The sequence below is a fragment of the Monoraphidium neglectum genome (assembly GCF_000611645.1).
Source record: "Monoraphidium neglectum strain SAG 48.87 unplaced genomic scaffold scaffold01510, whole genome shotgun sequence".
NCBI classification, from domain to species: domain Eukaryota; kingdom Viridiplantae; phylum Chlorophyta; class Chlorophyceae; order Sphaeropleales; family Selenastraceae; genus Monoraphidium; species Monoraphidium neglectum.
In genome coordinates this window covers 1-12634 of record NW_014012118.1, presented here as the reverse complement: position 1 = coordinate 12634, position 12634 = coordinate 1, and the positions used below count along the sequence as shown (strand labels likewise).

General features: G+C 65.1%; 5 protein-coding genes across 5 annotated transcripts; 2 read left to right on the top strand and 3 right to left on the bottom strand.

Annotated features, from left to right (window-relative positions):
- Positions 1–758: 758 nt before the first annotated feature.
- On the bottom strand, positions 759–2817 carry MNEG_8126 (hypothetical protein; the record flags this gene model as incomplete). The annotated part of the gene is made up of 4 exons (XM_014043405.1): positions 759–934; positions 1146–1316; positions 1532–1765; positions 2091–2817. The coding sequence occupies 4 exons, from the start codon at positions 2815–2817 to the stop codon at positions 759–761; spliced, it is 1308 nt and encodes a 435-aa protein (XP_013898859.1).
- A 754-nt stretch (positions 2818–3571) lies between these two features.
- MNEG_8125 (hypothetical protein) lies at positions 3572–5821 on the bottom strand (the record flags this gene model as incomplete). The annotated part of the gene is made up of 4 exons (XM_014043404.1): positions 3572–4236; positions 4692–5043; positions 5323–5562; positions 5765–5821. 4 exons carry the CDS (start codon positions 5819–5821, stop codon positions 3572–3574), a joined length of 1314 nt encoding a protein of 437 aa, XP_013898858.1.
- Positions 5822–6972: 1151 nt separating this feature from the next.
- MNEG_8124 (hypothetical protein) lies at positions 6973–8109 on the top strand (the record flags this gene model as incomplete). The annotated part of the gene is made up of 3 exons (XM_014043403.1): positions 6973–7109; positions 7302–7719; positions 7948–8109. The coding sequence occupies 3 exons, from the start codon at positions 6973–6975 to the stop codon at positions 8107–8109; spliced, it is 717 nt and encodes a 238-aa protein (XP_013898857.1).
- An 804-nt stretch (positions 8110–8913) lies between these two features.
- On the bottom strand, positions 8914–9728 carry MNEG_8123 (V-type proton ATPase subunit G 2; the record flags this gene model as incomplete). Its single annotated transcript, XM_014043402.1, has 3 exons — positions 8914–9054; positions 9387–9488; positions 9654–9728. 3 exons carry the CDS (start codon positions 9726–9728, stop codon positions 8914–8916), a joined length of 318 nt encoding a protein of 105 aa, XP_013898856.1.
- Positions 9729–10974: 1246 nt separating this feature from the next.
- On the top strand, positions 10975–12129 carry MNEG_8122 (hypothetical protein; the record flags this gene model as incomplete). Its single annotated transcript, XM_014043401.1, has 3 exons — positions 10975–11102; positions 11364–11553; positions 11768–12129. Coding segments are annotated over 3 exons (680 nt in total), but the record flags the coding sequence as incomplete, so codon positions are not given.
- Between the last annotated feature and the right edge of the window lie 505 nt (positions 12130–12634).

Sequence of the window (12634 nt, the reverse complement as noted above, 5' to 3'; positions counted from 1 at the left end):
TTGATCTGGACACCAACTGGAACACGATGATCAATGTATTCAACCGCCTGGTTGGGTTCATGTACTGGTATGGGCCATGATAGGGTGAAGCACAATGCTGTGTGAAGCAGGGACTGCAGTACTGGAACGCCATCACTCCGGTCACCCCTGACTCGCCAGCACAGTGTCCATTCCAGTGGCCCGTTCCTTGGCGACCTGGGCGCCTAGGCTTGCTATCCTGCATTACCAGCAGTCCTCAGGCCGCATGTCTCGTGCAGCTGAGCTGCAGCATCTGATGGTAGTGCACACTCGAGCCTCCTGCAACTCTGCATCCTCCTGCTGGACACCGCAGTACCTGCTCAGGCGGCATGGCTGGCTGGTTTGCCCAGCTGCCTGTGCCCTGTCCGCTGACACCCCCTGGGCTCAGGATTTTGGATGGTTACAAGGGTATGCGTGTGCACGTTGGCAAGCGTCGCTACCAAGTGCTGCTGTTCTTGTGCGAGCAGTTTTTGTTGTATAAACATGAGGTCACCATGTATGTGGGCAGTACTGGTGTGCAGTACCGATGCTCATAATGACAATTCAAGGGTGACAGTACATGAGCCAAAGCAGTTGCATCAAACCTCTCATTCGACATCTGCTAGCTGCGGCTCCGCCCAAAGCCGGTGGCGCAGGGGCGCGCGGCTCGCAAACCCCACGTGCGTACTGCGCCCCGCTGCCGCCCTCCTTGGCAGACTCGCCGCTGCGGCCGGCGTTGGCACGTGGCGCTTTGCGCGCGATCACTCCACCCACGCGAGGTCGTCATCCCATTCGAGCTGTGACATGTCAAACAGCAGCATGAACTTCTTGTCCGCCGTGGGCTTCTCGACGACCTCGCTGCGCTCGTCGATGATCTCCAGGGGCTTGGTGCGCACGTTGAAGGGCGGCTGCAGCAGGTTGATCGGGTAGTATTCGCCTGGGCAGGGCGCCGGCGCACGCAAGAGGTGAGCGTGTTGTGTGTGCATGTACGTGTATGTGTGCGGCGTGCGCTCGCGCGTGTGTGTTTGCGTGGGCTCTCGCCGGAGACAGACGGAGAGCAGGCGAGAGCTTGCATGCAAGCTCAGCAAGCTGTGCTGCCCGCGTTGGACCATACATACCCCAATCTTGCACTTCTCCTCGGTGCTCACCCGCCGTGATGTTGAGGTTGATCTTGTTCTCGAGGTAGGTGCCCACCAGCAGGTACTTGGCACCGGTGGCCCTCACGTTGTTGAGGAACTGGAAAGCGGCGTTCAGGGTCACGTGCTGCAGGCTGTCGCGGCTCCACACCAAGTCGTAGCCCTTCGGCAGCGGCTGGTTCGCTGCGGGGGTTGCGGATGGCGGCAGCGCGGACGTGTGAGGGGGCCCAGCGGCGGGCGGTGCGGGCGGCGGGCCGTGAGCCAGGAGGGCGCCTGAGCGTGACAGCCACGGCTTGCCAGGCGCGCTGCCTGCCCACCTGCAGCAACTTTGACCGGCTGTCAGCCACCCGCTTGCAAACGCGCGTTTTGGGTATGAATCGAGCGCCCCGCCCGCCCACCATAGTCGTGGCACCCAAACCGCCAGTTGCGGTGGCCCTTCATGGTGAAGTTCTTCGTGTGCTGCGCCGTGAGGTCGCAGACCACGTCGCTGCCGTAAAACTTGAAGCGCGGCTTGTCCTCCTCGACCTCCGCCAGCACCCGGGGCATCCAGTGCATGCTGCCGCAGGACGAGTCCAGCATGGAGTTGATGTCGTACTTCTTGATCAGCTTAGGGAGGGCCTGCTGGACCGCAGCTGCAGTTGCAACGACGCGGCAGCATACAGCAGAGGGGCACGAGAGAGGGGGTTGGTCAACGGGGTTAGCAAGCAGTCGCCCGAGGTGGGATGGGGTGGGAGGAGCTGGCAGCAACCCAGCATTTCACAGTAACAAGTGGCTGATCAGTGTCGGGTGCTGCAGGCGCGCTGGTGTTGCATGCCTTACTGGCTGGCTGCGACGGTCAACGACAGTCAAACGCGGGGCGTTCCTACACCACGCTGGGCCTGCTCGCAGCGCTGGGCCTGCTTGCCACGCTGGGGCGCCCCCCTGCCCCGCGAAGAGTGTGTGCCGCGCGCCGCTCACCCGTGTACTCCAGCGACGACCCCTCGCCGCTGCCGCCGCCCGCGTTGCTCCAGATCCTCTCCCGGTAGATCTTGTTGAACGTGTCCAGGAAGACGCTCGTTTGCACAAACCACAGCTCCCGCATGCCCGCCGACCGCGTCCAGCTGGGCGGGTGCGCCAGCGCGGCGCGCACGGGCAGTCGGCCCTCGTCGCTCGCGACCAGGACCTCTGCCGTCACGGGCGCAGAGAGGCCGCCGAGCAGGTGGCCGAAGAGCAGCTCCGGCGCGGCGCCCTCAGGCCGGGCCTTGACCTTCACGCGCACTACCGCGGCCGGCGCTGTACCGTGTGCGTGGACGAAGGACTGGGCGCTGTCCAGCGTGTCGACGCACTGGTGAGCCACGCGGGCTTCCTTGAACTTGGCGGCAACGGGCGCGCTCGCCTTGCAGCCGACAATGGCGACGGCGGTGACGCCGTTCGCCTTGAGCGTCGCCGCGAGCGGCGAGATGACGTCGGGCGCGATGTGGCGCCGCACATACTTGCTGGAGTTCTCGGCGGCGGTGACAGCCTTGGGCAACGCCGCCACAGTGCGGTCCCACGTGGCTGCAGCCACGGCGCCGGCACCCGTGGCTGCGCCCTCTGCGCCGAGCAGCTGCACCCCGCAGCGCGGCCCGGTGCAGCCAGCACTGCTGCTGTTGCCAGAGAACGCTAGCACAGCTCCAAGCAGTAAGATGGCTACCACGGCCAGCATCCCTGGACGCAATAAGGGGCTGCCACCATTCGCACTGCCCACCCCGTTGGGCGGGGAGGCCCGGAACGCCCCCATTGCGGCGAAACCACTTCTAATTCTGCTATCTTACAAGATGATTGTATCACTTACGTACAGACAGGGTGTCATAAGGTCGCCGAACTCGAAAAATCGCAACGACCTTGGCCCCCAACCCCCTACTGTAGTAAGGCCTGGTACGGTGCTGAAGTGTCGCAAGCGCACACGAAACATTCGCAGTATCCACATAACCGCAGCAGTGTACCCTCACCCGTGAGCTGCGCCCATGGTACGGTATAGCCACTTGGCGGCAGCGCGGCACCCGGCCCCGCGCACATCACTGCACTGCACTGCACGCCAATGCACGCGGTTTGTGTACATCAACCCGGCAGCCTTGTTGCGTCCAAAATTCAAAAAAAACATCAAGCCGAAAACACACACTCCAATACACTCGCGATCACAGACGAGTGAGACACCGCCTCGGTGCGCGAGCAGGTCAAGACACACCGCCCGACCACGGATCGCTGTGGAGCAAAGCGAGGCGGTACGTGGTGACTGCAAAGGTGGCGCTTGATAAGAAAATTTAGGCATTATTTCCTGTGCTGAGTTCTTTTGCTGCATTCTTCGGCGTCTTTCAGGTGAACCAGCCCAAAATCGACCACGCTGCGGCGGCCGCTTGGCCTCATGCGCAGCTGCCTGCGGCACGCCCCTGCCGATTGCGTCACCTCCCACCCAGGGGTTACACGTGGTGCAAAGCACCTGCCAAAGCGGTGACACGGTGCAAGATGATCCCACCGCGGTCCTGCAGCGCGCGTGCGCCTTGGAATGCGACAGCCCCCCGCTGCCCAAGCCCCTCGGTGGCCAGCCGCTCCAGCCGCAGCCCGGCCTCAGCGGCGCGCCGCTCGAACAGCGCAAACGTCGCCGGCTGCCTGAACGTCGTCGCTACGTACGCGCAGCACGCGCTGCTGGTGCCGTAGCCGCTTGGCGCGCCGCGCGCCTCGTCCGCATCTAAGAGCCGTGGCGGCGCCCGCCGCAGCAGGCGCGCCAGTACGCGCACAAAGGGCGCAACGATGTTGGGGTCGTATAGCACGTCAGAGGCCACCAGCAACTCAAACCAGGGCAGCCGCGCTATCGCCCTCCTCTGCTCCTCCTCATCCTCCTCTTCTGCCGCCACCTCCTCCCAAACCATGGGGCATACGGCCACCCGCGCCCCGCACGCCACGGCCTCCTGCAGGCCGCCCGCCAGCACTGCGGAGCGCCCGACGCCGTTGAGCCCCAGGTTGCGGATGCAGTTCATGAGAGCGCCGGCGTCGCCGTCTGCGAGCGTCGCCGACGCGGCGCCGGCGCGGAACAGCGCGAGCCCGACCAGGCCCGACCCGCAGCCGACGTCCAGGCAGCGCTTGCCTGCGGGTGCAGTAGGGGGACGAGGTTAAACATTGCAGTGGCGGCAAGCGCAGATTGATAAACACCTGGCGCAAAGACCTTTGATGCGCATGCACTTCACAAAAGGCAGATGACTCCCCTGCCAGCCCGTCATTACCTCTGAACAGGTGCAAGTTGCTGAGTACAAACTCAGCAAGCAAGAAACCAGCCTCCCACTCGTGACACCCTGCGTGTCGGATGGCAAAAGTGCACATGCAGTTGTAGATCAGATTCACACGCTTTACGGGAGGAATGCAAGGCACCCAGCGCTTCATGCGGGCTCCTTGCGGGTTGGTCAATCAAGGCAGTGTGCTGCTGCGTTTGGGAGATTGCGGATGTTTTGGCGGGGATGCGCTGCAGTAGCAGCCAGGTATGCTTGGGCACAAGCTTGGTTGTCAACCCCCCCGCCAAATCATGCTGCGCTGCAGTGCCGTCACCTGTGTTGCCGTCCAGCATGTTCTGTGACAGCCTCAGGGTCACCAGCCCTGCAGAGGCGCTCGGCGCCTCTCCTTCCTGCGTCCACTCCTGCTCCTCCTCCTGCTGCTGCTGTTGATTGTGATGTTGATGCTTCTGTTGCTGCTGCTCCTCGTGCTGCTGCGACTGTTGCTGCTGCTCGTGATGTTTGTGGTGATGGTGGTTGTCGCCATTGGGCGCCGCACCACCTTCAGCCGCAAGAAAAGCCGTCACGCGCGACGCATGGGCCGCCTCAAGCACTGTCAGCTGCTCTGACGAAGGTGCGGACGAGTAATACCAGGTCTTGTGGGGCCACACGGCGCCCGAGGAAGGGGCCTGGGGAGCATGATGACAGCACAGGCGTGCAGCAGGGGCCGCCGTGAGCGCGAATGGTTCACTGCGAAGCTAGCAGGCGCAGCTACGAGGCATGGCTAAACCTGGTCACGCTGGTGCGCAGCTAGCGCTGTGCAGTGTGTTGCATGTCATTTTCCTGCAAAGAGCACCCAAACCTCCGCTGGCCGCAGTCGCGGCCCCAGTCGTCCTCGATCGCAAAAGAGCTGGGGCACACGTTGGTGCAGTTGCGGCTATCCACGAGCAGCCGCAGCGGCGCCTCACCGGCGGCCGCAGCAGCACCTCAGTGCACAGCTCAGCCAGCTCGTCCGAGACGCCGCCGCTGGCCCCGCCCCCCGCCCCCGACCCTGGCTGATCCACCAGGCCTTTCAGTAGCTGCGCCAGGTAGCGCGGCGCCGGCGGCAGCGCGCGCAGCAGGGGCGTCGAGCGCAGCGCGCGCGCCAGGGCGGCCTGCGCCTCTGGGCCTAGGGAGCCGCCGTGCGCCGCTGCCAGCTGGTTCAGTACCTGGAAGATGCGCGGCGGGGTGTGCTCAAACGCAAGACAACTGCAAAAAAAGAGCGGTTGAGGGGCTTCAAGGTCCGAACGAGCGGTTTGCGGCCGCTGCATGGGCGACCTGTGCCAGCGGCTGCGGGGAACCTTGCGGTGCCCGCGGCGGAGACCGCCTGGCCCGCCACCGCTCTGATGCCCGTTGACGCCGGCCGCGCACCGTCCTGATGGGATCCAGCTGCCAGAGGCTCAGCCGCAGCAGGGCATCACAGTCCATCGGGGGCCGAATGCTGCCAGGGCTCATCCGGCCGCCACTCCCTGCCTGGCGTATCTTTTCCACAGGTGCCGTGCTGCTTGTCAAGGGTGCAGCGCCGTGATCACACAGCTTGAGGTTGTTTGCTAGGTCATTCTAGGCTGCCAGAAATGACTGCCTTTCTGGGGCCACCACCCGGGATTCGTCGTGTTGCCCAGGTGTGCGCTGCGGCTGCCACCCCGTTTGTGCTGCGCCGCCGCACTCGCTCTACACTCGGCCCCACGACTGCCCAACGTTGTGCGCATCAAGCTGCAACAAACGATGATTTTGTACCGTAATAGGCGAATGACATATGATAGTGGGCGCATATTCAAAATGTAGATATCAACGATGCCACAGGGCAACGAAGGCGCCATGCCGATTGCCTTCCATGCACCGTTGCCGTAGATCTCGCGACACGACACATTTTAGCATAGCATTTTGACAGCCACGTAAATACGCTGTGACGGCTGGAATGTTGGCGCAAGGGGCCGTCGTACTTGCGCTGCTCGTGCTTGCTCAGGCTGGCGCCTCGTCATCCAACAGCACAGCCCTCCCAAACGTTGATGGTTTGTGGGCCGGGCACGGATCCATTGGCATTGGGCTAGGCACTACCTTCAGCTTCGCCAGTGAGGTCGGCGCTGCAGGCGTTGAGGCACTTATCGGCGGTTACTTGCTGGTGCGGAGCTGTTGGTTGGCTGGGCGGTTTGAAGTCGCAGTACCCAACAGGCAAACACCGCGCGTATGCCTCAACAATACATACAGCAGCAACAGGGCAGCCATGTTGTCATCTGAGTAAAGGTTTACAAAGCAGAGCGACCTGCCGTTGCTTCGCAGTGCATGCCCGGCTGATATTGCAGCCCGCACAACGGTGCCGCGATTCGATCGGCCGCTGTTGCTGTTGTATCCTAATCATGCTGCCTGCAGCCCACCAGCACCTGCATCGACAGCGGCACTGATGAGCGCGCGGAGTACGCGGCACCCTGGAGCGCCCTCAAGGTGGAGAGCAAGGCCAGCCAACTCGCGAGCCCGGTGCTTGCAAGGGCACCTCGCACACACACCATATTGCACAAAGCTGTTCCCCTGCAAGCTGCATTTTCAAGCCCCTCGTCCCCGCCTGTTTTGCTGTCGACCTCATGCCCACGCAAGGCTATCCTGGGCAAACCTCCCTGCAGCTGGCCACCAACGCGACAGCCGCCAACGACACGCTGAAGACCGTGACGCGCCTCGCCTCGGTCGCGAGAGAAACGGGGTCTGTCGCCGCTGCCGACTGGTGGGTTGGGCCGCCCGCCCGTCGCTGCGGCGCCTGCGACTGACATCTCGATTACTTGACCAGCTCCGCTCATGTTTGCTGCGGTGCTTCTGTTCTCAGCAACCAAAAACCAACAGGTGACATTGAACCGTCCTTGTTGCCTGCACTGACAAGTACGTGTCCCTGCTGACGTCCAAAGCCCGCGCCCCACAGGACGTCCGACTACACCCAGACCCACTCCACCCTGAAACGCGTCACGGAGCTCCCAGGTGGCGCCGCCATCGATCTCCCCAATGTGTACACCGGCTGCGTGGCGCTGCCGACCGCCGCGGCCGCGGAGGTCGCCGGCGGGCCCGGCAGCGCGTCTGACGGGTCGCACGTGCCGATCGTGCCCTCCCAGCTGGACGAGTTGCCAGCCCTGGCGATCCCCGGGCCGCCGCCCTTCCTACGCGGCTACTTTGCGGGCCCCTCCTCCGCGGGCGTCTCCGCGCCTGGCGGCTACTCTTGGGCCTTCGTCGCGCCAGCGGCGGGCGTTGACGGCAGGGGGCGACGCGCCCTCGGGCTTATACAAGGGCACTTTCTCAGCCACGCCTGCACCGGCTCGTATGAGTACAAGGGCACACTCGTGCAGGTGGGGACGGGTTGGACCCCCGGCCGCGCAGCCTGTCGGCACCGACCCTGTCAACACCGACTCACCCGACCCGGCGGCACCGCGAGGGCCGATTGCGTCAAGCAACATGCAGCACGAATTTGTCTGGCTGGATATCCCTAGGGGTGTTAAAAACACGATACGTTGTGAGCAGGGGCACGGAACACATATGTGCCTGCGTCAGGCTGTACCCTCCTCCTTGGCACCCAGGTCAATGCGAGGGTCAACGGCGACAGCGAGGTGGAGGCGTATTGCGAGGCCGGCCGCCTGGACCCGGGGAGCGGGGTGCTGCAGGTGTGGCTGGGCAACGCTACGCACTGCCCCAAGCCGATGGGAGAGCCTTCTTATTCGTCGGTCAAGATCGGCACGTGAGCTGGGAGCCCTGGCCATGGTTGGCTGCTTCGAACGGGTGTCAAGGGGGGTGTACGTGCGAGGGCATGGATGGCTGCGCGTGATGCTGCTGCCTGCGCCTAACAACATTGTTGCGGAGCGAGGCTGCTGCTGGCGCCTAACAACATTGTTGCTCACGCTGTGAAACAGGCTCGTCAACTCGCCAGACAGTGTGCCCTGCAAGGGCGCTGGGGCCGCGGGCGCGACGAGCGCAGCGCCTACTATAAATAATATCGCGGCACCCATGGCGCCCAATGGCGAAGCCCCTGAATCCGCCGGTGCAAAGAGCGGCGCACAGGGACGACGTCCACTGCCTGTTTGGCCTGCGCTGGCGGAGCTGCTTGGGGTTGCTGCTGCAGTTGCTCTTGCTACTTTGTGATTTGTCGCGCCCCCCAACAAGGATGGAAGGCCGCATCAAAACGGTGCTGGGCGTGCTGATTAGCCCTGCGTTGTGTTATGATTGCTGTGACCCCTGTACATAGCTGGCCTGACCGTCCTGGAACAGTCCTACCCCCTCTTGCACTGAAATGCGCAAGCCCATGAATATGTGTGGTGAGAAGTGCAGGCGAGCTGCACATCCTCCACAGCCGCTTGATTGAAATTATTACTGCCACTGCCATGTATGCGGTGCCATTCCATGCGAAGACTGCAGAGACAACGTTGAGGCAGTAGTGAGGCAGCCAGCACTGTGTGGGCAAGCAGGGAAAAGCTGACAGGCACGCTTCACAGTGCCAGCGCCCCTCGCGTCAGCGTGCTGCACTGCCGGCGCCTCTCGCCTCATCCCCGTCATGCCACTGTGGTGGCGTAGCGCACGAGCATGTCCACCACGCTCCCCTTGCTGGCCGCCACGTCGCTCTGCACCTGCTTGATGGCCTGCTCCGTCTCCTTGTGCAGCCGGTCGGACGTGGCCGCGGCGCCGCTGGTGGTCTGCGGGGGGGCGACGCGCACGGGGGCGGCCGGATGCGTTGCGCGGGCACGCGAGGGTGTGTCAGCACCAGCGCGCACCAACCCTTGCATGCGGGCCGCTAGGCTGCGCCGCTACAGGGGCTGCGCCACGTCGGCTGCTGTGCTGCATTTGAAGCCCTGCCCCGCCTTTATGAAGGGACCGGAAAGTTTGCATGCTGCTGCGCATGGCTGTTCAACGACGCCTCGTGTAGCCGAGCAATTGCTCTGCAACAGGAGCGGCGCCCCTGCTGCAATGCGTTAACGCCATGCCCGCTCCAACGCTGCGACCTTACTTCTTTCGCTGCGGCCCGCACCTCTGAGAGCTTCTTCTGGTACCCGCCCTCGCGCTCAGCCCTGTAAGCCGCAATCTCTCGCTCCGCCTCCGCCTTGGCCTGCCGCAGGCGCTCCTGCTTGGCCTGCGGGGGCCATGATGGGGTCGCATGCGGTCGAGCGGGGCAGGGCAGATGCGTGGAACGCGCTACTTGGTGTATTGCATTTCGCATGGTAGTTGCGGAGGCATGCGTTTGCTGCTGAGTATGCAAGAGGCCCACAGGTGGCAACAGGAGCACAGCACCCCGCACCTTGCGCGCTTCGGCCACGATCTTGCCGGCCTCTGCCTCCGCCGACAGCAGGTTTTGAATGCCTGCGCCCTGCATGCTAGCCTGCACGGGTGCGACAAGCGCCGCGTGGTGCAAGGCGATCGCAGCGCTGTTTGTCACCAGCGCTAGGGCTGATGCGGCAACCCAGGCACTTGTGCGGGCAACGGCATGGCGCTGTGCGCTTGTGGCGATCCACCGCTCTAGGCCCGATCACTCACTATGAGATAATGAGTGCCTCTGCACGGTCAAGCTCCGAGTTTGCAGTGATCGACCTGACAATCAGCGATGCACTTGGTGCAAGTAAATAGTTATGTGGCGTGTATTCCAGCGATCTGTATATCCACCAAGAATGCTTGACGAGCTGAACATATCATAACACTGTCAGCAGCATACCTCGTAACAAGAGAGTGCACATGCAGACGATCTGGCTGATGCTGCGTGCTGCACAATGAGTCCGCACCTACTCCTTATCAATGTATGATGGTATTGATCTGCATTCCTTGACGGCCGTCCGCCGCGCTTGCGGCGGCGCCCCAGCGCTGCTGGTGTTGGCTCACGCCCGCAGTTGGGCGCGTCGGCTCGCCACCAGCGCCACCAGCCTGCGGCTCTCGATCGCGCGAGGCCGCTCCCAAGACGCAGCAGCGAGCTGATTGCTGGCCGTGATGGCGATGCAGCTTCAGCACCAGCTGTCGGCGCTGCGGATTCTTTACGAGCATGTTCCCCTGGCTGAGCGTTTGTATGCTGGGGATGGCGGCGCCTCTGGCGCCGCTGCGAATGCTGCCGCAGCGCAGCATGCGGCGGCGGGGGCGCCGCTCTCATATGTCGACAGGCTTCGCCGTGCAGCGCTGGGCTGCGTTGGAATACGCGACGAGGGGGCAGGCACAGGTGCGGCGCGCGGGGGCGCTCGGTGTTGTTGCGTCAGGCCCCAAAACTGGCTGGCTGCTGGCTTCGATTAATCTGGCCGCAGCGCAACTGGCTGCTGTGCGCTCACATGCAGTGAGCCATTCTCTCGTCTGGTCTGGGCGAAGCCTCTGGGCTTCGAGCGGCCGGCGGCATCTCGACCGCCCGCCACCAGCAACTGACACCAACCGCCCCGCCCCGCACCCACCGCGGGCCCCTGTGGCGCATCACAGCAGCAGACCTAGACCTGGCGGTGTCGCCCAGTGGCCGTGCCGCGGCCGTGGTCGAGCTGTCCCGCTGCCGCGTGGCGGTGCTGTCCGCCGAAGACCGCTTCAGCCGTGTCACCTCCGTTTTTGAACCCCCGTCCTCCCCTTCGGACGGCGGGGAGCGCCCGGACTCAATCATGAGCGTCTGCTGGGGCGCCGCGCCCGGCGAGGGGGGCGGCGGCGGCAGCGACGGCGGTGGCAGCGGCGCTGTGGGGGAGAGGCTGCTGGTGGCGTGCCGGTCCTCCTGCATCTGGCTGCTGGACGCGTGAGTGCGCGGGCCGAGCGACACCGGCGCGGTTCGGGAGGGGAGGGGGCAGCCGCAGTGGCGGCGCAGTGTGTATGCTATTGCTCCAGCTCCTGCTCATTTCAGCGCAGCAGGTGGCCCAGCTGCAGCATGCTGCTGCACACTGGGCTGGTTGGCAGATCGGCCGCAGTCCACTAACGAGCTGGTCGTGGATCGGTGTCTGCCGCCCCGCGCGTGTACGCCTCACACACGCCCCTGCGCCGCATGTCCCCACGCCAACAGTCGAGGCCGTGTGCTGCGCCAGTGGGACGCGGACGCGCCCTGGGCCGCGCAGCAGGTGGTGGCGGTCGCCTTCGGCCCGGGGGGCAGCCTGCTGCTGCTGACGGCGGCGCGCGTCGTGCACTGGGTGCAGCTGGGCCCAGAACACGGCGGCGGGGGCGGCGCTGACGTGATCACCTCATTCAGTGTAAAGGTGCGCTGTCGCGGCTGCTCGCTGTACACGATGGCGGCGTGTCGTGCCTGTTGCAGCCGCTTGACCATGTGCATGCCGGGCCCACTCTCAACCCCCTGCACACACACCCCGGCCGACCTGCTGGACCCCTTGACCCCCCCTTCCCTTTCTGCGGAGCTCCCGCACCACATCCCAACCCATGCAACTACTTTCGACGCTGACCCCCATCCTGCAGCGGCACCACGGGACCGTCCGCTGCCTTGTGTATGATGAGACCACCTCCACCCTCCTCATTGCCGGCGACGGCGGCGCAGCAGCCAGCACCAGCGCCAGCGGCGGCGACGCCCCGGCCCCGCCCGCAGGCGGGGGCGGCGCCGGGGGCGTCCTGGAGGCGGCGGGGGCAACGCTGTCGGCGTGGCGGCTTGGGGGCCGCGAGGCGAAGCTTCGCGGCAGCTGGGGGCGGCCCTCGCGGGGCCCCGGGTGGACGGCGGGGCTCGCGGGGGCGGCGCTGGGGGCGTGCTCCCTGGCCCCGCGGCCGTGGCGGGCGGCGCTGAGCCCGTCTGGAGAGCACGCGGCTCTCGTGACGCACGAGGGCGGGTGAGGGTGCTGGAGGTTCGGGTGCTGACCTGGCGGGGGGGAAGGGTGTAGCAGGGCGCTTCTGGTGGCCCATGCAGCCCTTTTTTGAATGCCCGCAAGTGTACCGTGTCGGCAGGGCCAGGGGCCGCCCGCAGCCGCTTGCATCCTGCCTGCCGTCACCTGTTGCGAGCGGGCAAGACACATGAAAGCGGCGGGTCTCACCCCGTGCCACACCCCTGACCCCGGTCACCATTCTCAACCAGGTGCTTCGTCGCATCGCTGCCCGACTGTCGCCCGCTTGACGCCCGCGCGGCCTTTGCCGGCGAGCCCGCGCCCACCGCCCCCGCCGGCGGCCGCGGCCCCGTGCCTTTCTCCCCCGGGGTCGCGGCGGCGGGCTGGTGGTCAGACCGCGATCTGGGGGTGGTGGCGGAGTCTGGCGCCATCGCGGTCGCGCGCCTGCCCGGCGCCGCGGACGCATTGGACGATGCCGCCGCGCCGCCGCCGCGCTTCGCGCCCGGCGCGCGCG